General features: G+C 52.0%; 1 protein-coding gene and 1 long non-coding RNA gene across 4 annotated transcripts in view; both read left to right on the forward strand.

Annotated features, from left to right (window-relative positions):
• The window catches only part of LOC142906452 (uncharacterized), a 397,072-nt gene that overhangs the window by 357,511 nt on the left and 14,196 nt on the right, over window positions 1-25,365 (forward strand). The window lies entirely within an intron of this gene.
• LOC116957879 (plastin-3-like) overlaps window positions 1-25,365 on the forward strand; it is a 66,581-nt gene that overhangs the window by 28,310 nt on the left and 12,906 nt on the right. For all 3 annotated transcript variants that reach the window (XM_032980313.2, XM_032980315.2, XM_032980314.2), the window contains exons 6-12: window positions 693-774; window positions 7,989-8,154; window positions 9,094-9,236; window positions 14,019-14,102; window positions 15,499-15,694; window positions 21,406-21,484; window positions 23,268-23,382. In XM_032980313.2, coding sequence (XP_032836204.2) covers window positions 693-774; window positions 7,989-8,154; window positions 9,094-9,236; window positions 14,019-14,102; window positions 15,499-15,694; window positions 21,406-21,484; window positions 23,268-23,382 — 865 coding nt within the window. The remainder of the gene's footprint in view (window positions 1-692; window positions 775-7,988; window positions 8,155-9,093; window positions 9,237-14,018; window positions 14,103-15,498; window positions 15,695-21,405; window positions 21,485-23,267; window positions 23,383-25,365) is intronic.

Genomic DNA, 25,365 nt, shown 5'->3' on the forward strand with positions numbered 1-25,365 from the left:
GCTGGTGCTAGTGATGGTGCTAGTGATAGTGCTAGTGCTGGTGCTAGTGATGGTGCTAGTGATGGTGCTAGTGCTGGTGCTAGTGCTGGTGCTAGTGATGGTGCTAGTGATGGTGCTAGTGCTGGTGCTAGTGATGGTGCTGGTGCTAGTGCTGGTGATGGTGATGGTGTTAGTGATGGTGCTGGTGCTGGTGTTGGTGCTGGTGCTGGTGCTAGTGCTGGTCCTAGTGCTGGTGTTAGTGCTGGTGCTAGTGCTGGTGCTAGTTATGGTGCTAGTGATGGTGCTGGTGCTAGTGATGGTGCTAGTGATAGTGCTAGTGATGGTGTTAGTGCTGGTGCTAGTGCTAGTGATGGTGCTAGTGATGCTGTTAGTGCTGGTGCTAGTGCTAGTGATGGTGTTAGTGATGGTGTTAGTGCTGGTGCTAGTGCTAGTGATGGTGCTAGTGATGGTGCTAGTGATGGTGCTAGTGCTAGTGATGGTGCTAGTGATGGTGTTAGTGATGGTGCTAGTGATGGTGTTAGTGATGGTGCTAGTGATGGTGTTAGTGATGGTGCTAGTGATGGTGTTAGTGATGGTGTTAGTGATGGTGCTGGTGCTAGTGATGGTGTTAGTGATGGTGTTAGTGATGGTGCTGGTGCTAGTGCTGGTGCCGTGTGACACCCTCTCCCCCCACCCCGTCCCGTCCCGTGCAGCAAGATGATCAACCACTCGGTGCCGGACACGATCGACGAGCGGACGATCAACAAGAAGAAGCTCACCCCATTCACCATCCAGGTGAGCGACACTCGGACAAAGACAAAGATCCCCCGTGTAGCCTCCACAGACTTTTGGGGGCAAGTGCTGGTAGCGACTTAGCGGCGCCTATGGAGGCCGGCATTGTGGCACACGAGGGGGTGGGTGGCCAGCACCACGCCCGGCCGCCTTTGTCTTCCCAGTGGCGATGTTTACTACACCGCACCAGGTACTCAGTTGAGGCTGAGTCTACCTAGGGGAGGTCCAGGACCAGTTCAGACATTCGTCACACACACACACACGCACACAAAGACAAAGATCCCCCGTATAGCCTCTAACAGAAAGTTGGGGCAAGTCCTGCTAGCGAGCACCTATGAAGGCCGGCATAGCACAGGAGGAGGTGGGTGGCCAGGCCACACGCACGGCCGCCTTTGTCTCCCCAGTGGCGATGTTGTCTACGCACCGCACCAGGCACTCAGTTGATTGCTGAGCCGACCTACAGCAGTCCCAGGAGCGGTTCAGATAATCGCCAGCGGTGTTGGCCGTGAGCGGGAATCGAACTTGGGTCGCCCGGGTTCGAAGCGCAGCGTAGCGCTGACCGCTACTGTGGGGGCTGACGCCCACCTCCCAGATCCCCGTGAGCGGGCGGGGAGCGACGTCCACCCCCTCGACTCCCCCATCCTCCTCGGCCACTTCTCGCCCCCCCCACCCGCACCAGCGCCCTCTCTGAGGGACTTGGCTAAGTGGCTGGCTCACCACCGCCCGGGAGTAATCCCACGCACTCCCCACGTACACCACCACTCATGCGGAGGTGGCTGCGTGCACGCGCGCGCCCCTGCAGGTGCTCTATGCTCGCAAAGGCTAGCGCTAAAAATAGCCGTATGAATATGCACCCCTTTCCCCCTGGTGGATAAGCCTTAATCCGCTGTGCAAACAGATGCTAATGCTAGCGGGAAAGGAGCGGCTGGGACAGGGCTACGGGGCACGCCTCACCGTAAACGCAAGTCCTACTGCGTGAACGCGCTGTGTAAAGCACGCCGTGTAAAGCACGCCGTGTAAAGCGCGCCGTGTAAAGCGCACCGTGTAAAGCGCGCCGCGTAAAGCGCGCTGTGTAAAGCGCGCCGTGTAAAGCGCGCCGTGTAAAGCACGCTGTGTAAAGCGCGCCGTGTAAAGCGCGCTGTGTAAAGCACGCCGTGTAAAGCACGCTGTGTAAAGCGCGCTGTGTAAAGCACGCCGTGTAAAGCACGCTGTGTAAAGCGCGCTGTGTAAAGCACGCCGTGTAAAGCACGCTGTGTAAAGCGCGCCGCGCAAACCGCGCCGCATAAGGCGCACCGCGTAAACCGCGCCGTGTAAACACGCGCCGTGTAAAGCGCGCCGCGTAAAGCGCGTTGTGTAAAGCGCGCCGCGTAAAGCGCGCTGTGTAAAGCGCGCTGTGTAAAGCGCGCCATGTAAAGCGCGCCGTGTAAAGCGCGCTGTGTAAAGCGCGCTGTGTAAAGCGCGCTGTGTAAAGCGCGCTGTGTAAAGCGCGCCGTGTAAAGCGCGCCGTGTAAAGCGCGCCGTGTAAAGCGCGCCGTGTAAAGCGCGCCGTGTAAAGCGCGCCGTGTAAAGCGCGCCGTGTAAAGCGCGCCGTGTGAAGCGCGCTGTGTAAAGCGCGTTGTGTAAAGCGCGCCGCGTAAAGCGCGCTGTGTAAAGCGCGCCGCGTAAAGCGCGCTGTGTAAAGCGCGCCGTGTAAAGCGCGCTGTGTAAAGCGCGCTGTGTAAAGCGCGCCGTGTAAAGCGCGCTGTGTAAAGCGCGCTGTGTAAAGCGCGCTGTGTAAAGCGCGCCGTGTAAAACGTGCTGTGTAAAGCGCGCCGTGTAAACGCGCGCGCAAGCGCAAGCGCAAGCGCGTGCGCGCGACGGCGGCTCTGGATGCTGCAGTGCACGCGCCTCACGCGCAGGCTCAAATACACTCGCGCGGCGCTTCAGACGCGCGCTCTTACACCCACCCGTAACCCCGCGCAAAATGTGGCGGTCGCAGAGGTGGCAATCTACGCGCAAACGGCGGGGAGTGGATTCAGCGCACCCCGACCCCCACCTTAATCACTCGCGCGGCGCAGCAGGCGCGCGCTTTCTACACACCTCGCGATAACCCGCGTAACCAGTCCCGGTCGTATAGATGGTAATAGATGCGCACCTCACACACCAATCCCGCGCCGACAGCCTGCGGCTCCGCGCTCGCTCTCTCACGCACCTCGCCCCCCGCACGCAGTCGCTCCGCTCAAAAATCACGGACACCACGCCGAAGTTCACCCACACGCACAGAAATCGCACCGCGCACCGATCTTCCGAACTGAAGCTTATTAATGGCGCGTCTAAAAGGAAAAACCCTGTGCTTCTCTACTCTTTGGTTCTATTCGGTAAAGTCACGTAGGTAAAAAATGAAACAGTAAAAATCACGACGTTTCGGCCACAACACAAGTGGCCTTCATCAGGTGAAGGGGACCGTACTGTCACGAGGACAGCGTTGGAGTGAAGACAGTCCAGCCCAGGTCGCGTCCTTTTAAGCTTGTGGTCGCGGCATCTTTTGAGGAAGGTCATCGTCTCGATGAGCTGTGACTTCTTGTCCCGTTGTCTGTTGAAAGCTCTAACAGATAGGTGAAAGCCCTCCCCGTAGAGGTTATCAATTCTAGATTTGAAGCTTTCGTGACTGCAAGGATCCATACTCTTTGGTTCTATTCGGTAAAGTCACGTAGGTGAATATTCCACGAGCAGCACCTAGCCTATTCCTATTCAATCCCTGGGTGTACCCTCACGCTACTTCTCACCTCGCAGACGCACTCACGGTGTGTCGCACGGACTGTGGCGGTCGCAGGGACGATGATCCGAGAGGTCTCTGCCTGGGGTCGAGTCGTAGCGACGCTCACTAGCGTCTCTCGGACGCTGCGAGCGGCTGGGATTCGGAATCCAAAGATCCAGAGTCACGTGGTGTTATCCTGTGCGGCCAATCGGGCACCTACCTTTCGATTTTAAACCGATGCCCCGCCCCTACCTGGAGCGTTACTTTCTGTTGTCTACGCACCCGTCCTCCCCACCCCGGACTCAACGGGTTTGTTCGGGGTGGCCGTCCTGTGGAATGAACATCTGCAGTGGGTCCAGGAATCTCCCTCCCACCTCCTCGTCTGCGCTGCCCGCTCGATATGTCCCCCCCCCCCCTCCCTCCCCCGGCCCCTTCCCCGTGCTGTGAGTGTCTCATTGCGGTTAGCCCGGTGAGCTTCATCACGCCCATACAATCTTAAGCCAATTCACGGGGGCCGCAATGCAATTTGGTCTTGGGGGGGGGGGGGTCGGCCAATCTCCTGGCACTGGGAAACCGTGGGACATCCCCGCTCGGGGCTCCTCGGGTAAAAAAACTCATGGTACCAGGTGACCCCCCCCCCCCCCCCCACGAGACCCTACGTGGGTGCGTGTGTGTGTGTGTTTAGTGGGGGTGTGTGTTTAGTGGGGGTGTGTGTTTAGTGGGGGTGTGCGTGCGTTCCTGTTGAGGGGTGTGAGGGGATGGCGGCGCCGGCGGAGTTGCTCCGTTGCTGTGGCACCACCGCACATCACCGCTCATCGCAAGTGGCGTTCACAGAGACAAAGTTCCGCCGTGTAGCTCAGACAGGGATGTCGGGGGCAAGTGCTGCGAGCGACTTAGCAGCGCCTATGAATGAGGGGTGGGGGGTGGAGGGGGGGGGGGGTCTCGTGGCCGGGACGAGGGGGTGGAGTGGGCCAGGGGCCGTGCACGCCAGACCGGTCCGCCGTTGCCTCCCCGTGTCAGTGGAGGCATTCATCGGAGGCCGAGCCGACCTAGGGAAGACCCCGGGGACCGATTGGTGGTCGATCGCCTTGAGCCGCGGGGTAAATCGAACTCGACTCGGTATGCGACGGGTGGGAGTGAGGGGGATGGGGAGGGGGGGCGGTGGTGGGGGGGGGGGAGGGGGGCGGTGTCGTGGCACGGTGTGCCAACCGCGGCGCCACCGCTCACAGAGACACGCGTTGGCTGTGCGCCGCAGGAGGAGCGGGGGAAGCGGTCTCCGTGTGGCGCTTGCGCAGCGGATGTTCATGGCCGCGCGGACACAGCTTTCCTTACTTCTCCAAACACTTCTCTCTCACTCGCTGTATCAGACAAAGATAACCCCCCCCCACCCTCCCCCCGTGTAGCCTCAGCAGACTGTTGGGGCAAGTGCTGTTAGCGAGGAGCAGCGCCTGTGAAGGCCGGCACGGCACACGAGGGGGGCGGGTGGCCAGCACCACGCCCGGTCGCCTTTGTCTCCCCGAGTGGCGATGTTGACACGCTGCACCAGGTACTCATTTTGAGGCTGAGTTGACCTAGGGAAGGCCCAGGACCCGTTCAAAGAATCGTCACTGGGTGTAGGTGGCCGTGAGCGGGAATCGAACTCCGGTCATCGTGTTTCACACACACACACACAGACACAGACAAAGATCCCCCGTATAGCCTCCACTGACTGCCGTGGCAAGTGCTGCGAGCGAGTAGAGACCTATGTAGGTCAACGCGGTTCACGTGGTGTTTGGTTGGTAGTGGTGTGGTCCGTACCACAAAGTCCCACCGCATAGCCTCGACGGACTGTCGGGGCAAGTGCTGTGAGGTCATCAGGGTGCTATCGACCACACCACCCCAACACATATCCTGACCCCTCCCCCCTCCCCCCCCCCACCCCCAGGTTACCCCCACAACTTGTTCCTCTTTCCCATCCTCCCCCCACCATCCCCACTTCGGTTGAACATTAAGGCTTTTCCTCATTTGACAGACACGTGTACAGTCTACATGCGGCAACTTGTGTCACTCCATGTGGGACGTGGGTGGCCTCTGGGGAGAGGGGGGGGGGGTAGGAGAGGGGATGGGGGGGTTGGGTCGTTTATGCGGGATGACCATACTTCACCACGCTAGTCAATGCGGTTTTTTGCTGAAGGTGGCTGGGATAACAGAGATTCGGGAACATAGACGAGACAGTACAACAATGGAGCTTGCTGCTCCGATGCCCTCTGCTGCTGCTGCCTGCCACATAGCCTCCACAGCAGCAGCCTATAGCAACTGGTTAGCACAGTGGGGGTCGCACATTCGATCTGTAGCGAGCACTCTCGTCACCAACACGTGGAGACAGGTGAGGATTCCACGCCTTTTATTCCACCTTATCCATCACATGCTGCCTCCTCTTTCATCCACAGCACCCTCTTTCATCCACAGCTCCCTCCTTCCATAACAGTTATCTCCTTCATCCATAGCTCGCCCTCCTTCCATCCACAGCTCTCCCTCCTTCCATCCACAGCTCTCCCTCCTTCATACACAGTTATCTCCTTCACTCACAGCTCTCTGCTTCATCCACAGCTCTCTCCTTCATCCACAGCTCTCTGCTTCATCCACAGCTGCCTCCTTCATTAACAGTTCTCTCCTTCATCCATAGCTCTCCCTCCTTCCATCCACAGTTCTCCTTCCTTCATCCACAGTTATCTCCTTCATCCACAGTTATCTCCTTCATCCACAGCTCTCTGCTTCATCCACAGCTCTCTGCTTCATCCACAGTTCTCTGCTTCATCCACAGCTCCCTCCTTCATTAACAGTTCTCTCCTTCATCCATAGCTCTCCCTCCTTCCATCCACAGCTCTCCCTCCTTCATCCACAGTTATCTCCTTCATCCACAGCTCTCTACTTCATCCACAGCTCTCTGCTTCATCCACAGCTCTCTCCTTCATCCACAGCTCTCTGCTTCATCCACAGCTCCCTCCTTCATTAACAGTTCTCTCCTTCATACATAGCTCTCCCTCCTTCCATCCACAGCTCTCCCTCCTTCATCCACAGTTATCTCCTTCATCCACAGCTCTCTGCTTCATCCACAGCTCTCAGCTTCATCCACAGCTCTCTCCTTTTGTTCACTCCTGCCAACATCTCCCTCTTATCCCCATGTTCACCCATCTGCAATTCCCTCCTCCTCCTCCTCCTCCTCCCCTCGCTCCTACAGGGATTGATGTCACCGTGTAAGGGGGGAAGCTAATGTCCCACGATGTCGGAACCGCTATGTGTCCCGACGAAATCTGCATGTTAAGTTTGTGATCACCCTGAGGTCACCCTTGGAAATGAGACTCCTATCCCGGTCCTCTTGAGCTTTTGGTCACGCACAGTATCAACTGGAATCTTGAATCTGTTCAAACTCGTGGTGGTTTCTCCCCTGCTGTGCTAAATTTTTTTCTCCATTTTACCAGCTGAGGCCCACTGAGTTGTGCAGCTCTTTTTTTTTCTTCCCCGAAGCGACCCTTTCCGTCACGAATGATAGCAGTTCAACGAAGTGGCTACCCTCGTGGAAATCTACAGCAGTAGCCAAGTCCTCGAAGCGCGTGAAGTTCATTCGAAATATGGAGGGAAAAACCAGGAGGACGCGGATCAAAATCCAGACGACCACGGGGAGAGAGAGAGAGAGAGCGAGACGCAAACTCCAAATATACAGCAGCAAGGCGTCGTCAGGGGTCAGGATCGAACCCACGATCTCCTATGGGCATCACAGTGGCGAGATTTTAACTACCTCACGTGGCATGCAGGAGGCCATGAGTTCGATGCTGACCCTGACTCCTGTATATTTGGAGTTTGCGTGTCTCTCCCTCTCTCTCTCTTCCCGTAGAGGTTGCGTGGATTTTTCTCCTGGCCCTCCTCCATATTTTCCCTCCACACTGAGAATCAACGTCACAAGTTTAGCGTATTTCGCTACTGCTATACATTTCCACGCGATGATGGTGATGATGATGATGTTGATGTTGAGCCCACTTCGTTGAGAAGCTATAATTTGTGATAGCCAGGTCGCGTCTGATCAAAGAGCTATACAGCTCAGTGGGCGTCATCTGGTCGAGCAGCAATTGGGTCGTGGCTCAAAAGAAAGCCGTCCCTTGGTGTGGACCAATCAGTTTCAAGGACAATGCATATATTATTAAAGTATGTTTTTTGACTGCATGTGTTGTGGTTAATGCAGACATGAATCCTTGTAAAAAGGTTGCAGTTTTGTTGCTAGAAAAAGGGGAAAACCCTATTATTATTATTATAGTTTACAGTTTAGTTTGGTAAACCAGGCGAGGTAGTTAACGTCTCGCCATTGTGGTGCCCTCCCTCCCTCCCCTCCCTCCCCTCCCTCCCCTCCCTCCCTCCCTTCCCCCCCTCCCTTCCCCATCCCTCCCTCCCTCCCCTCTCTCCCTCCCTCACCTCCCTCCCCCGCCCCTCCTTTCCCCCCTCGCAGGAGAACCTGAACCTGGCTCTGAACTCGGCGTCGGCGATCGGCTGCCACGTGGTGAACATCGGCGCGGAGGACCTGCGGGAGGGGAAGCCCCACCTGGTGCTGGGCCTCCTGTGGCAGGTGATCAAGATCGGCCTCTTTGCCTCCATCGAGATCACCAGGACCGAGGGTGAGTGGAGGGGGGAGGAGGGGTGGGGGGGTGGTGGTGGAGACCACAACGAGTTGGACACTTGTCCAAGTTCCAGTTGATTCTGTGTGTAAACAGGGACAGGATAGGAGTCTCATGTCGTCATTATGCTGCTGCTGATGGTGCTGGTGCTGCTACTGATGATGGTATCGATGATGCTGCTAGCGATGATGCTGCTGCTGAAGCGATGCTGCTGATGCTGCTGAAGTGAATGATGATGCTGCTGATGATGCTGCTGCTGCTGATGAAGATTATGACGATGCTGCTGCTACTGATGATGATGCTGCTGATACTGATGAAGATTATGTTGATGATGCTGCTGGTACCGATGATGTTGCTGCTGATCGTGGTGCTGCTGATGTTGCTGCGAATGATGTTGCTGCGAATGATGATGATAATAATACTACTGATGATGATGCTGATGATGATGCTGATGATGCTGCTACTGATGGTGATGCTGATGATGCTACTGATGATAATGATGCTGATGATGCTGCTACTGATGATGATGATGATGAGGACGCTGCTATTGATGCTGATGATGATGCTGCTGCTACTTATGAGGACGACGACGCTGCTACTGATGCTGATGATGATGCTGCTGCTACTGATGATGATGCTGATGATGCTGCTACTGACGATGATGATGCTGATGCTGCTGCTACTGATGATGATGATGCTGCTACTGATGATGCTGCTACTGATGATGATGATGATGCTGCTACTGATGATGATGCTGATGCTGCTGCTACTGATGATGCTGGTGGTGATGATGATGCTGATGATGCTGATGATGATGATGCTGATGATGCTGATGATGATGCTGATGATGATGATGCTGATGATGATGATGCTGATGATGATGCTGCTACTGATGATGATGATGCTGATGATGATGCTGCTGCCGCTGCCCGTGTGCAGCCCTCGTGGCTCTGCTGCGTGACGGGGAGACGCTGGAGGAGCTGGTGAAGCTCTCTCCCGAGGAGCTGCTCCTGCGTTGGGTCAACCACCACCTGGAGGAGGCCGGCTGGAACAAGATCAATAACTTCTCCACCGACATCAAGGCTTGTGGGGGGCACGCGGGGGGGGGGGGAATGGAGAGACAGGGGGACACACGGAGGGTGGGGGGGGGTCACGTGGGGTACTGGGGGAGGGGTGGGGGCACAGAGGAGATACGAGGGGAGGGACGAGGGCATGGGGAGACACGGGGGGGGGGGGTGGGGGAGGACACGGGGGGGGGTGGGGGGGGACACGGGGGGGGGGGTGGGGAGGACACGGGGGGGGTGGGGGAGGACACGGGGGGGTGAGGGGGGACACGGGGGGGGGGTGGGGGAGGACACGGGGGGGGGTGGGGGAGGACACGGGGGGGTCACGTGGGCTACGGGGCATAAGAGTGTGGGGGTGGGTGACACGGAGAGACGTGGGAACACAGTGACACTCACACTGGATGCACACTCACAATGTAAAAGTATAAAGCGCCCTGGAACTAGATAGTTCTCAGGGCCGCTACGCAGTGAAATGCGGAAATAGTGAAACATCAAGCAAGCAGAGGAGAGGAAGAAGCGAGAAAGACGTTTGAAATTAACCAGAGAGAGAGACGTTTTAAACAGAGACGTTTCTAGTCGAGATTTCATGATTCGTACGTGTCTGGTAAGCCCCCTGACCTCGAAGGGCAAGGAGCTGCAGAGTTTAGGGGGCCGCAAATTTCAAGGCGCCGTCATCCCCCCCTCTCCCCATACCGTGGTGACGGTGACGGTGAGCAATGCACAGTGTGGCGATCTTAATGATCTCGAAGGAACATTCGTGGCTGAAGGAGGTCATTCATGAACGTATGGGGTGGAGCAAGTCCACGTGTAAGGCCTTGAATAGCAGCTGGAGAATCTTAAAATCACTACGGGGGGTGGGGTGGTACTGACAGCGAGCCCCAGTGACGGATCAGGAGCCGCTGTTGAGTGGTGTGATGTTTAAAGGGTTGTGTCACCAGTTAGCACCCTGCCGACAGCAATTTTGAACTCACTGCAGCATATTCGTGGTTCTTTCGGTTAAAGTCACCGCCGCGTAGAAGGGAAACAATAAAATAATAAAAAAAATTAAAGAATAAATAAATAAATTTTGATTTAAAGCTTTCGTGACTGCAGTAATTCATATTCTTAGTTTTTTCGGTAAAGTCACGTTGAAGAGAAACAACAAAATAATACAAAATATATAAAACAATAAAAATTATCACGACGTTTCGACCATAACTCAAACGGTCATCTTCAGGTGTGTTGGTTTGCATACATTTATTTTAAAACGGCGCAATTTATTTAAAAATAAATTTATGCAAACCAACACACCTGAAGATGACCGTTTGAGTTATGGTCGAAACGTCGTTAGAATTTTTTATTGTTTTATATATATTTTATTATTTTGTTGTTTCTCTTCAACGTGACTTTAGCGAAAAAACTAAGAATAAAAAAAAAATTCTCACGACGTTTCGACTGCAACACAAGTAATCATCATCACCTGCAACACAAGCAATCATCATCATCATCATCACCTGATGAAGAAGGGAAATAATAAAATAATAAAAATATAAAACAATAAAATTCTCACGACGTTTCGACTGCAACACAAGCAATCATCATCACCTGCAACACAAGCAATCATCATCATCACCTGATGAAGAAGGGAAACAATAAAATAATAAAAAATATAAAGCAAAAAAATTCTCACGACGTTTCGACTGCAACACAAGCAATCATCATCACCTGCAACACAAGCAATCATCATCATCATCACCTGATGAAGAAGAGAAACAATAAAATAATAAAAATATAAAACAATAAAATTCTCACGACGTTTCGACTGCAACACAAGCAATCATCATCACCTGCAACACAAGCAATCATCATCATCACCTGATGAAGAAGGGAAACAATAAAATAATAAAAAAATAAAACAATAAAATTCTCACGACGTTTCGACTGCAACACAAGCAATCATCATCACCTGCAACACAAGTAATCATCATCATCATCACCTGATGAAGAAGGGAAACAATAAAATAATAAAAATATAAAACAATAAAATTCTCACGACGTTTCGACTGCAACACAAGCAATCATCATCACCTGCAACACAAGCAATCATCATCATCATCACCTGATGAAGAAGGGAAACAATAAAATAATAAAAATATAAAACAATAAAATTCTCACGACGTTTCGACTGCAACACAAGCAATCATCATCACCTGCAACACAAGCAATCATCATCATCATCACCTGATGAAGAAGGGAAACAATAAAATAATAAAAATATAAAACAATAAAATTCTCACGACGTTTCGACTGCAACACAAGCAATCATCATCACCTGCAACACAAGCAATCATCATCATCATCATCACCTGATGAAGAAGGGAAACAATAAAATAATAAAAATATAAAACAATAAAATTCTCACGACGTTTCGACTGCAACACAAGCAATCATCATCACATGCAACACAAGTAATCATCATCATCATCACCTGATGAAGAAGGGAATCAATAAAATAATAAAAAATATAAAACAATAAAATTCTCACGACGTTTCGACTGCAACACAAGCAATCATCATCACCTGCAACACAAGCAATCATCATCATCATCATCACCTGATGAAGAAGGGACACAATAAAATAATAAAAATATAAAATGATTGCTTGTGTTGCAGTCGAAACGTCGTGAGAATTTTATTGTTTTATATTTTTTATTATTTTTATTGTTTCCCTTCTACGCGGCGGTGACTTTACCCGAAAGAACCAAGAAGATGAATCCCTGCAGTCACGAACGCTTTAAATCTAAAGTTCACTGGCGCCTGTTGAGGAGTTTGCTCTGGGTGCCAACAATCGTCGCAGGGCATTATGGGAGCCAAATGGCGTGGATCTTTCCGTTCATAATAGACGGGGCTTCTCTTGGGGCTAGATCGCGTAAATACATGAATGTGTCGTTAACCCCGCCACCACCCGAACACGGCCAATCAGTAAGGTTTGTCACGTCAACCAGAACGTGCCAGTCGGTTACCAGTGGGCTCACTCTCCAACACACAAGCGGTGCGGCTGTACTCGTAACGAATTGGCACGTTCTCTTTACGTGACAAAGCTTACTGATTGTTTGTGTCGGGTGGTGGCGGGGGTTAACGACACATTGATTTATCCACGCGATCCAACCCAACAAAACCTCCATTATGGACTTGGAGAGCCTTCAGCAGCAGCAATTAGGAGTTCATTCAATTATCCTTACGAAGCATACTCTTTGATTCTTTCGGTAAAGTCGCGTAGGTAGAAATAAAGTAAAAATGAAACAAATCACGTTTCCATTGCAACACAAGCCGCCGTCATCTTTGCTCCCTGATGACGTCATTGCTCCCTGATGACGTCATTGCTCCCTGATGACGCCATTGCTCCCCGATGACGTCATTGCTCCCCGATGACGCCATTGCTCCCTGATGACGCCATTGCTCCCTGATGACGTCTTTGCTACCTGAGATGTTGCGATCGAAACGTCGTGATTTGTCTTATTTCATTTTTTTTTTACCTACGTGATGACTTTACCGAAAGAACCAAAGAGTATGGATTCCTGTACAGTCACGAAAGCTTCATATTAAGATTATGATATTCTTGATTCTTTCGGTAAAGTTACGTAGAAGGGAAACAATAAAATAATAAAAATATAAAACATTAAAATTCTCACGACGTTTCGACTGCAACAGGTGATGATGATTGCTTGTGTTGCAGTCGAAACGTCGTGAGAATTTTATTGTTTTATATTTTTATTATTTTATTGTTTCCCTTCTACGCGGTGGTGACTTCACCGAAAGAACCAAGAATATAAATCCCTGCAGTCACGAAAGCTTTAAATAAAAAAAAATTAAGATGATCCTTACGAAGGCTGTTTTGGCACTATAACCAGATCTAAAACCAGACTGAAATGGATCGAGTGTATTGTTTGACAGCGCTCAAGTGCGTTAAGATTGAAGAGGCGAGGTTTGAGACCGGGGCAGAAGAAGTTGCCAAGGATGGCCGAATCTAGAGCTTGGTGTCCTGAGAAGCGGCGTTACTGAAGCCTTCTCAAACGTAGAAGGAACGATCGCAGTCTGCCAGTGAGCTGCTAAGAAGATCTTGGACGGACGGGGCCGGAGAGGAGAAATGATCTCGCAGAGGGATAAAAGCATCAACCCGGACGAAAGGTGGCGTGAAATTCGTTCATGAATTGAGTCGATTCAGGGACTGAAAGTTCAGAGAAGCGCGGATAAATGCCGTGCCATTGAAGGGTGGAGAAGGGTAGGTGATTGGAGAGAGGAGTAACTGAGACCAGATGCAGAGTACACGCGCAGCTGGATCTTCAACGTGTCCGTGTGAGTCTGCGGTGTCCATGTCTCCCTGTGTGATGTGTGACTGTATCCGTGTGTCTGTGTACGTCTCCGTCTCCGTCTGTGCGTGTCTGTCTCTGAGTCTTTATGGTCATGTCTGTCTGGGTGTTTGGCTTATTGCCCGTGTGTCCGTGTGTCTAACTGTGCGTGTGTCCGTGTGTCCACGTGTGTGTCCACGTGTGTGTCCGTGTGTCTAACTGTGCGTGTATCCGTGTGTCCACGTGTGTGTCCGTGTGTCCATGTGTCCACGTGTGTGTCCGTGTTTGTCCGTGTGTCTAACTGTGCGTGTGTCCGTGTGTCCACGTGTGTGTCCGTGTGTCCGTGTGTCCACGTGTGTGTCCGTGTGTGTCCGTGTGTCTAACTGTGCGTGTATCCGTGTGTCCACGTGTGTCCGTGTGTGTCCGTGTGTGTCCGTGTGTCTAACTATGTGTCTGTCCGTGTGTCCACCAGGACTCCAAGGCGTACTTCCACCTGCTCAACCAAATCGCTCCCAAGGGGGAGGATAGGGTGGACATCGACATGTCTGGCTTCAACGTGAGTCACCACCTCCACCCACCACCTCCACCCACCACCTCCACCCACCACCTCCACCCATCACCTCCACCCACCCCCTCCACCAACCACCTCCACCCACCACCTCCACCCATCACCTCCAACAAACACCTCCACCAACCACCTCCACCCACCACCTCCACCAACCACCTCCACCCACCACCTCCACCCACCACCTCCACCCACCACCTCCACCCATCACCTCCACACACCACCTCCACCAACCACCTCCACCCACCACCTCCACCCATCACCTGCACCAACACCTCCACCAACCACCTCCACCCACCTCCACCAACCACCTCCACCCACACCTCCACCCACCACCTCCACCCACCACCTCCACCCATCACCTCACCCAACCACCTCAACCCATCACCTCCACCAACCACCTCCACCCACCACCTCCACCAACCACCTCCACCCACCACCTCCACCAACCACCTCCACCAACCACCTCCACCCACCACCTTCCACCCCATCACCTCCACCAACCACCTCCACCCACCACCTCCACCAACCACCTCCACCCATCACCTCCACCAACCACCTTCACCAACCACCTCCACCCACCACCTCCACCAACCACCTCCACCCACCACCTCCACCAACCACCTCCACCAACCACCTCCACCAACCACCTCCACCCACCACCTCCACCAACCACCTCCACCAACCACCTTCACCCATCACCTCCACCAACCACCTCCACCCACCACCTCCACCAACCACCTCCACCCACCACCTCCACCAACCACCTCCACCAACCACCTCCACCCACCACCTCCACCAACCACCTCAACCCATCACCTTCCACCAACCACCTCCACCCACCACCTCCACCAACCACCTCCACCCACCACCTCCATCCATCACCTCCACCCATAACCTCCACCCACCACCTCCACCAACCACCTCCACCCACCACCTCCACCAATCACCTCACCCAACCACCGCAACCCATCACCTCCACCAAACACCTCCACCAACCACCTCCACCAACCACCTCCACCAATCACCTCCACCAAACACCTCCACCCACCACCTCCACCCACCACCTCCACCAACCACCTCCACCCACCACCTCCACCAATCACCTCCACCAAACACCTCCACCAAACACCTCCACCAACCAACTCCACCAATCACCTCCACCCACCACCTCCACCCATCACCTCCACCTACCACCTCCACCCACCACCTCCACACACCACCTCCACCCACCACCTCCACCCACAACCTCCACCAATCACCTCCACCCACCACCTCCACCCACCACCTCCACCCACCACCACCACCCACCACCTCCACCCACCACCTCCACCCACCACCTCCACCCACCACCTCCACCCACCACCCCCCGCCCCGCCCCCCCCAGGAGGTAGAGGACGTGGGGCGTGCGGAGGCGATGCTGCAGCAGGCTGAGCGGCTGGGCTGCCGGCAATTCGTGACCCCCGTGGACGTGGTGCGAGGCAACCCCAAGCTGAACGTCGCCTTCGTGGCGAACCTCTTCAACCGCCACCCGGCACTACTCAAGCCCGCCGACATGGACATCGACTGGACCCTGCTAGAGGGTGCGCGTGCGTGCGTGTGTGTGTGTCAGTGTGTGTATGTCAGTGTGTGTGTGTGTCAGTGTGTGTGTGTCAGTGTGTGTCAGTGTGTGTGTGTCAGTATGTGTGTGTGTCAGTGTGTGTGTGTGTGTCAGTGTGTGTGTGTGTGTGTGTCAGTGTGTGTGTATGTGTGTGTGTGTCAGTGTGTGTGTGTGTCAGTGTGTGTGTATGTGTGTGTGTCAGTGTGTGTGTGTGTGTGTGTCAGTGTGCGCGCGCGTGCGTGTGTGTGTGTGTCAGTGTGTGTGTCAGTGTGTGTGTGTCAGTGTGTGTGTGTGTCAGTGTGTGTGTATGTGTGTGTGTCAGTGTGTGTATGTGTGTGTGTGTCAGTGTATGTGTGTGTGTCAGTGTGTGTATGTGTGTGTGTCAGTGTGTGTGGGTCAGTGTGTGTATGTGTGTGTGTCAGTGTGTGTGTGTCAGTGTGTAAAGTGGCCTGGTCTCAGTTATCTGATGAAAGTTGCAAGCGAGAATTTCATCATCGCTTGCGGCTGGGATTGGCATCGTCCCCGACTCCTCCTGATGTCGAGGGTAAATGGGCGAGGTTTAGGACTGTGACTCATGCAGCTGCAATGGCTGCTTTGGGTACGCGGTCCAGACCTCCCCAGAGACCCTGGCTGACAGAGGAGGTGTTCAGGATGGTTGAGAAAAAGCGACAGGCCCACTGTCATCGGCTACAGAATCCCACGTCAGAGAATGAGGAGGCTTACCGCAGCCTTCGCTCGGAGGTTCGGAGAGCCGTGAGGCGCCGCAAGGATGGGTGGTGGTCGCGGGTTGCTGAGGAGATGGAGTCTGCCTCAGTGGCCCGTGATCACAAATCTCTATTTAACTCCATCAAAAAAGTAATCTGCAGCACCACACCTATTACCATCATTAGGGGAAAAACGGTGACCCAATCTCCGACCCCCAGGAACAGGTTTGCAGATTTGCTGAGCATTTCTGAGGTCCTGGGGGAGGGAAAATTCCTCAGCCAGGAAAACATCGTGGCACAAAGTGAGGATGACCCTGCTGAGGCTGCGGTGCCTTAAATATTGGAAGAAGTCACCCCCTATTCTTAGTTTTTTCGGTAAAGTCACGTTGAAGAGAAACAACAAAATAATAAAATATATATAAAACAATAAAAAAATTCTCACGACGTTTCGACCATAACTCAAACGGTCGTCTTCAGGTGTGTTGGTTCGCATAAATTTATTTTTAATGAGTTATGGTCGAAACGTCGTGATACATTTTTTTTATTGTTTTATATATATATTTTATTATTTTGTTGTTTCTCTTCAACGTGACTTTACCGAAAAAACTAAGAATATGAATTACTGCAGTCACGAAAGCTTTAAATCAACATTTAAGTCACCCCCTGTGAGTGGCTGGCTGAGGTGCCATCTGTTGAGGAAGAACTGAAGGCGATCCGGAGTCTGAGACCAGGAAAGGCAGTGGGCAGAGATGATCTCCCAAGCGAAATGCTGAGGGAGGGCGGCGTTTGTGCACAGACTGCCCTATATGACATCATAACAACAGTCTGGACCATTGGACGGGTTCCACAGGATTGGAAGGATGCCCTGGTGGTCCCCCTTTTTAAGAAGGAGGACCGCACAGACTGTAACAACTACAGGGGCATCTCACTCCTCAGTGTGCCGGGAAAGGTCCTGGCAAGGATTATTCAACATCGTCTTGCCAGGCACGCTGAGGAGAGGCTAGCGGAGCCCCAATGCGGTTTCAGGAAAGGGCGGTCCTGCACAGATCCCATATTTTCTCTCCGTCTGCTACAGGCCTGGGCTCTGGGTCGTTCTTCGTGCTTTTGGAGTACCTGACCCTCTGCTCACGATCATTAAGGACCTTCATGATGGTGAGCGGGCCCGGGTAAAACTACGTGGCCGGGTTCAGAGCCATTCCCTGTACACCTTGGGGTGCGACAGGGATGTCCTCTGGCTCCCACATTATTTAACATTTATTTTGACCACGTAGTTCGTGAAGCCTTCAATAGCTGTACCGGGGGAATCTCCATATGGTACAGATATAATGGGAGGCTAATCGATGCCCGGGTGCGGTCAAGGGATGGCTCCCTATGGCTCAACCACGTTATGTATGCTGATCATTTGGTAATAGCTGCTCAGTCAGAGGAGGAGTTGGAGACGCTGCTGCTGAGACTGGAGCGTGCCACTAAGAGGTGGGGCCTTACCATCAGCCCCACCAAAACTAAGCACCTGCCTGGGTATTTTGTACCATCGGACACTCCACCCCCACAACTCCCAATCGGTGATGGGGCAGTTGTGGAGAGAGTGGAGAGTTTCCCATACCTGAGCAGTGTGCTTATGACTGGCTCCAGTTTAACAGCAGAGGTCTCACTCCGAATCAGTCGAGCGGCAATATCTTTTCATCGGTTGCGTAACGCTGTGTGGAAGCTACCTGGTCTGTCGCTCCGCACTAAGCTTCAGGTCTTCTCGGCCACGGTCATTCCCTCCCTTCTCTACGCTTGCGAAACGTGGACCCCCCTAATGGAACATCTTCGCCGGTTAGAAACATTTAGGCTGGCCTGCCTACGATCCATCCTGAGGTTTAACCAGACTGGATTGTGTGAGGAGCTCACAAATCCTTGAAAGATCTGGGCAGGGTCCCATCGGTGAGCTCCTCCGGCAGGCAAGGCTGCGATGGCTGGGTCATGTAGCCCGCATGCCCAGCAACCGCATGCCGAAACAGCTTTTGTTTGGCCGGATTGAGGGGGCTAAGCGGGCGCGGCACGGGCTAGAGAAGAGATGGAGTGATGTGGTACAGGAGGACGTGGAGCTGAGTGGACTTGCCGATGACTGGTACCAGCGGTGTCAAGATCGGCCTCTGTGGAGGAGGCTTGTGAAGGATGCTACTGGGCAGTTGGAGGCAGTCGCCCTCCAACAACAACGGAGGGTGGAGGAGCGACGCTCAGAACAACGAGCGGAGCGCCGGGTGGCTAAAGCACAGCAGGTTGGCACAGTAGGGGGCACAGGTGGTGCATCAGCCAGTCATCTCAGTCAGTCGACCCGTGGCACCTGGGTCTGCCCCGTGACCTCCTGCCAGCGGGCGTTCGACACTTCACGTGGCCTCAAGGTGCACATGGCCTGGCACAAGCGTCGTGGTGACGTCACCGCCACTTAGTGGCGAATGGCGGTTGTTGTTGTTGTTGTGTGTTTGTGTCAGCGTGTGTCAGTGTGTGTCAGCGCGCGCGTGTGTCGGCGTGTGTGTGTGTCAGCGTGCGCGTGTGTGTGTGTCAGTGTGTGTCAGTGTGTGTGTGTCAGCGTGCACGTTTGTGTGTCAGCGTGTGTGTCAGCATTCGTGCGTGTAGTGTTGGCCACCCTCCCCCTCACGTGCCGTGCTAGCCTTCATAGCAGGGCCATGCGTTCAGGGGAGGCAATGAAAATAGCTGTTACGAAAATCAAATCAAATAAAAGAAATATTAAAATGTTTCCACTGATCTGTCATAAATGTTATTTCTGTACGATTCCAATCACTTTCATAGTCAAAATCGCCAAATTTGCGCAGGTGAGGCAGCGACGAGCTCAGCCTCCCCTCTGATTGCGCAACCCCTCAGTAACTGGATGGAGCGCGGGCAATAAGCTCGTGCCTGTTACTATCTCAGTATGTCACCAATGAAATGTTTGTAGACCCCTTCATTTCTTGTCCTCGCCTTCCATACTCCAGGTAACATTTCACGTATTGTGTATAAAGATATTTAGGCTCGCTGGTCTCGTCATGAAACTGCAATGAAAAAGCACCAGGGGAGGCAGCTACCACATCTGCCTCACTGAAGGGGACGTGTCTAACACGCCCCCCTCAGTGAGGCCACGCCCCTCCACGAGGCCACGCCCCCTCAGTGAGGCTTCATCGGTGCCACTCGCTAACAGCACTTGACCTAACGATCTGTCAAGGCTACACGGGGGGACTTTGTCTTTGTATAACTTGGCCAAAGGTCTTCTCAATTCTGCTGATACTGCAGCTGATGATAATGATGATACTGCAGCTGATGATGATGATTGTGCAGCTGATGATGATGATACTGCAGCTGATGATGATGATTGTGCAGCTGATGATGATGATGATACTGCAGCTGCTGATGATGATACTGCAGCTGATGATGATGATACTGCAGCTGATGATTATGATGATGCTGCAGCTGATGATGATGATACTGCAGCTGATGATGATGCTGCAGCTGATGATGATGATGCTGCAGATGATGATGATGCTGCAGCTGATGACGATGATACTGCAGATGATTATGATGATGATACTGCAGCTGATGATGATACTGCAGCTGCTGCTGCTGATGATGATACTGCAGCTGATGATGATGATGATACTGCAGCTGATGATGATGATACTGCAGCTGATGATGATGATGATACTGCAGCTGCTGCTGATGATACTGCAGCTGATGATGATGATACTGCAGCTGCTGATGCTGCTGATGATGATACTGCAGCTGATGATGATGCTGCTGCAGCTGATGATGATGATGATACTGCAGCTGATGATGATGATACTGCAGCTGATGATGATGATACTGCAGCTGATGATGATGCAGCTGATGATGATGATACTGCAGCTGATGATGATGCAGCTGATGATGATGATGATACTGCAGCTGATGATGATGATACTGCAGCTGATGATGATACTGCAGCTGATGATGATGCAGCTGATGATGATGATACTGCAGCTGATGATGATGCAGCTGATGATGATGATACTGCAGCTGATGATGATGATGATACTGCAGCTGATGATGATACTGCAGCTGATGATGATGCAGCTGATGATGATACTGCAGCTGATGATGATGCAGCTGATGATGATGATACTGCAGCTGATGATGATGCTGACGATAATAACGCTGTCATTGTTGTTGATGCTACTGCCGAGTCTGGCAACGCTGCTGCTGCTGATGATGATGATGCTGCAGCTGATGATATTGCAGCTGATGATGATGCAGCTGATGATGATGATGCAGCTGATGATGATGATACTGCAGCTGATGATGATGATACTGCAGCTGATGATGATGATACTGCAGCTGATGATGATGATACTGCAGCTGATGATGATGATGCAGCTGATGATGATGCAGCTGATAATGATGATACTGCAGCTGATGATGATACTGCAGCTGCTGCTGCTGATGATGATACTGCAGCTGATGATGATGATACTGCAGCTGATGATGATGATACTGCAGCTGATGATGATGATGCAGCTGATGATGATGATGATGCAGCTGATAATGATGATACTGCAGCTGATGATGATGATACTGCAGCTGCTGCTGCTGATGATACTGCAGCTGATGATGATGATACTGCAGCTGATGATGATACTGCAGCTGATGATGATGATACTGCAGCTGATGATGATGATACTGCAGCTAATGATGATGATGCTGCAGATGATGATGATGCTGCAGCTGATGATGATGATACTGCAGCTGATGATGATGATGATACTGCAGCTGATGATGATGATGATACTGCAGCTGATGATGATGCTGACGATAATAACGCTGCCATTGTTGTTGATGCTACTGCCGAGTCTGGCAACGCTGCTGCTGCTGATGATGCCGCTGCTGATGATGATGTTGCTGATGATGATGATGCAGCTGATGATGATGCCACTGCTGCTGCTGATGATGTTGCTGATGATGATGATGATATTTGCAGGTGAGACGAGGGAAGAGCGGACGTTCCGAAACTGGATGAACTCGCAGGGAGTGAATCCCTACGTGAACCACCTGTACAGGTGAGGAGGATCTCCTGCCTGGACATTCCACGTTCCCATGACAGGGATCAGTCCATCGGTCTCTCCATAGTGGAACAAAACCTGCTGATCCTCATTCGCTAAGGGGTTATACCCATTCTGCAAGACCACATGGATGATGAGTGGGGTGGTGTTGATGATTGTACTGCTGATGATCATAGTAGTGCTGATGATCGTGCTGCTGCTGCTGATGATGATAGTGGTTGGTGATGATGATTGTACTGCTTGTGATGATAGTGGTGGTCCTGATGACGATGGTGATGATGCTCAATATGCTGTTGATGGTGATGATGCTGCTGATTCTGAGTTCAGCCAGCAGAGGGCGAGAGAGACTCAGGGTACGAGCAGAGAGACACCCAGACCCCAGAGCTCGAACCCATGTGAAACCCATGTGAGTAGAGAGAGAGAGACCCAGACCCAGGACTAGAACCCAGGTTGTCAGCGGTACCGGCCACCGTGAACCTTGTGAAGGAGCGAGCGAGTGAGTGAGCGAGTGAGTGCGTGAGTGAGCGATGGAGTGAGTGAGCGAGTGAGCGAGTGAGTGAGTGAGCGAGTGAGTGAGTGAGTGAGCGATGGAGTGAGTGAGTGAGCGATGGAGTGAGTGAGTGAGCGATTGAGTGAGCAAGTGAGCGAGTAAGTACATGAGCGAGCGAGTGATTGAGTGAGTGAATGATTGAGTAAGCCTGAGTGAGCGATTGAGTGAGTGATTGAGTGAGTGATTGAGTCATTGATTGAGTTAGTGAATGATTGAGTTAGTGAGTGAGTGACTTCGTGAGTGATTGATTGAGTGAGTGAGTGGGTGATTGAGTGAGTTAGTGATTGAGTCAGTGAGTGAGTGACTTAGTGAGTGAGTGATTGAGTTAATGATTGAGTAAGTGCTTGAGTGAGTGATTGAGTGAGTGATTGAGTGAGTTAGTGAGTGATTGAGTGAGTGGTTGAGTGATTGAGTGAGTGATTGAGTGAGTGATTGAGTCATTGATTGAGTTAGTGAGTGATTGAGTTAGTGAGTGAGTGACTTAGTGAGTGATTGATTGAGTGAGTGAGTTAGTGAGTGGGTGATTGAGTGAGTTAGTGATTGAGTCAGTGAGTGAGTGACTTAGTGAGTGAGTGATTGAGTTAATGATTGAGTGAGTGCTTGAGTGATTGAGTGAGTGATTGAGTGAGTTAGTGAGTGATTGAGTGAGTGGTTGAGTGATTGAGTGAGTGAGTGATTGAGTGAGTGATTGAGTCATTGATTGAATTAGTGAATGATTGAGTTAGTGAGTGAGTGACTTAGCAAGTGATTGATTGATTGAGTTAGTGAGTGGATGATTGAGTGAGTTAATGATTGAATCAGTGAGTGAGTGACTTAGTAAGTGAGTGCTTGAGTGAATGCTTGAGTGAGTGATTGAGTAAGTTAGTGAGTGATTCGAGTGAGTGATTGAGTGATTGAGTGAGTGAGTGGTTGAGTGATTGAGCGAGTGAGTGAGTGATTGAGTGAGTGAGTGGTTGAGTGATTGAGCGAGTGAGTGAGTGATTGAGTGAGTGAGTGATTGAGTGGGTGAGTTATTGAGCGAGTGAGTGATTGAGTGTTTGAGCGAGTGAATGAGTGAGTGAGTGGTTGAGTGAGTGAGTGAGTGGTTGAGTGAGTGAGTGAGTGGTTGAGTGAGTGGTTGAGTGAGTGATTGAGTGAGTGAGTGGTTGAGTGAGTGAGTGAGTGGTTGAGTGGTTGAGTGAGTGACTTACTGATTGGTTGAGTTTCTGGCGCGTGTTTCCCCGAGCGCAGCGACCTGCGAGATGCCCTCGTCATCATCCAGCTGTTGGAGAAGATTCGCACGCCCGTGGAGTGGGAGCGGGTGAACAAACCACCCTACCCACGCCTGGGGGCCAACATGAAGAAGGTGGGCACCCCCCCCCCCAACCCCGCCCCTACACCCAACCCCGCCCCTCCACCCACCTTCACGCCCCCCCAACATGAAGAAGGTGGGCAACCCCCCCCAACCCCGCCCCTCCACCACCCCCCCAACCCCGCCCCTCCACCCACCTTCCTGCTCCTGAACTCTCTCACCACATCCTGACACGTGTCAACACACACACACACACGTGTCAACACACACACACACGTGTACACACACACACACACACGTGTCAACACACACACACACACACGTGTCAACACACACACACACGTGTACACACACACACGTGTCAACACACACACCCACACACGTGTCAACACACACACACACACACACGTGTACACACACACGTGTACACACACACGTGTACACACACACACGTGTCTCACACACACACACACACACGTGTCAACACACACGTGTCAACACACACACACGTGTCAACACACACACACACATACATCGACGTGTACACACACACGTGTCAACACACACACACGTGTCAACACACACACACGTGTCAACACACACACACGTGTCAACACACACACACACGTGTCTCACACACACATACATCGACGTGTACACACACACGTGTACACACACACACATGTGTACACACACACACACACACGTGTTGACACGTGTGTGTGTGTTGACACGTGTGTGTGTGTGTTGACACGTGTGTGTGTGTGTTGACACGTGTGTGCGTGTTGACACGTGTGTGTGTGCACGTGTAAGTACGTGTGTGTGTACACGTGAAAGTACGTGTGTGAGACACGTGTAAGTGTGTACACGTGTAAGTGTGTGTGTGAGACACGTGTAAGTGTGTACACGTGTGTGTGTGAGACACGTGTAAGTAGGTGTGTGAGACACGTGTGTGTACACGTGTAAGTACGTGTGTGCATGTGTACACGAGTAAGTGTGTGTGTGAGACACGTGTGTGTGTACACGTGTGTGTGTACACGTGTAAGTGTGTGTGTGAGACACGTGTGTGTGTGTGAGACACGTGTGTGTATACACGTATAAGTGTGTACACGTGTGTGTGTACATGTGTAAGTGTGTGTGTGAGGCACGTGTGTGTGTGTACACGTGTGTGTGTGTACACGTGTGTGTGTGAGGCACGTGTGTGTGTGTACACGTGTGTGTACACGTGTTTGTGTGTGTACACGTGTGTGTGTACACGTGTAAGTGTGTGTGTGAGACACGTGTGTGTACACGTCGAAGTATGTATGTGTGTGAGACACGTGTGTGTGTGTGTACACGTCGAAGTGTGTGTGTGTGTGAGACACTGTGTATGCGTGCGTGTGAGTGTGCGTGGTCGACTCAGCCTCAAATGAGTGCGTGGTGTAGTAAACATCGCCACTGGGGAGACAAAGGCGGCCGGGCGTGGTGCTGGCCACCCACCCCCTCCTGTGCCGTGCCGGCCTTTATAAGTGCCGCTCGCTAACAGCACTTGCCCCTAGAGGCTATACAGGGGTTTTTTGTCTTTGTGAGTGTGGGAGCGAGACCTGGGGATCTATCCCATGGTGCGTCTCAACACCGCACTAACCTGCATCATCATCATCAGCAGCAGCTGCTGATGATGCTGATGTTACTGCAGCTGCTGCTGATGATGGTAAATTGGATGATGATGATGATGGTGAAGATAGATCTCAGTTCTGTTGGTGCTGATCATACTGATGACGTCGACTGTCTACTGCTGATGATGCTGTTCATCACGATCAAAATAACGATGATGATTACGATGATGATGATGACAATGACGGTAGTGCCGGGGATGCTGCTGATTATGTTGATGCTGCTGATGATGATATTTATACTGCTGCTGATGCTGCTGATGATGATATTTATACTGCTGCTGATGATATGTATACTGATGGTGATGATGATATGTATACTGATGGTGATGCTGCTGCTAATGATATTTATACTGCTGCTGATGATGATATGTATACTGATGGT

This window comes from Petromyzon marinus, chromosome 64, assembly GCF_048934315.1.
Source record: "Petromyzon marinus isolate PM22_M1 ecotype Great Lakes invasive population chromosome 64, UKy_Petmar_22M1.pri1.0, whole genome shotgun sequence".
NCBI lineage: Eukaryota > Metazoa > Chordata > Hyperoartia > Petromyzontiformes > Petromyzontidae > Petromyzon > Petromyzon marinus.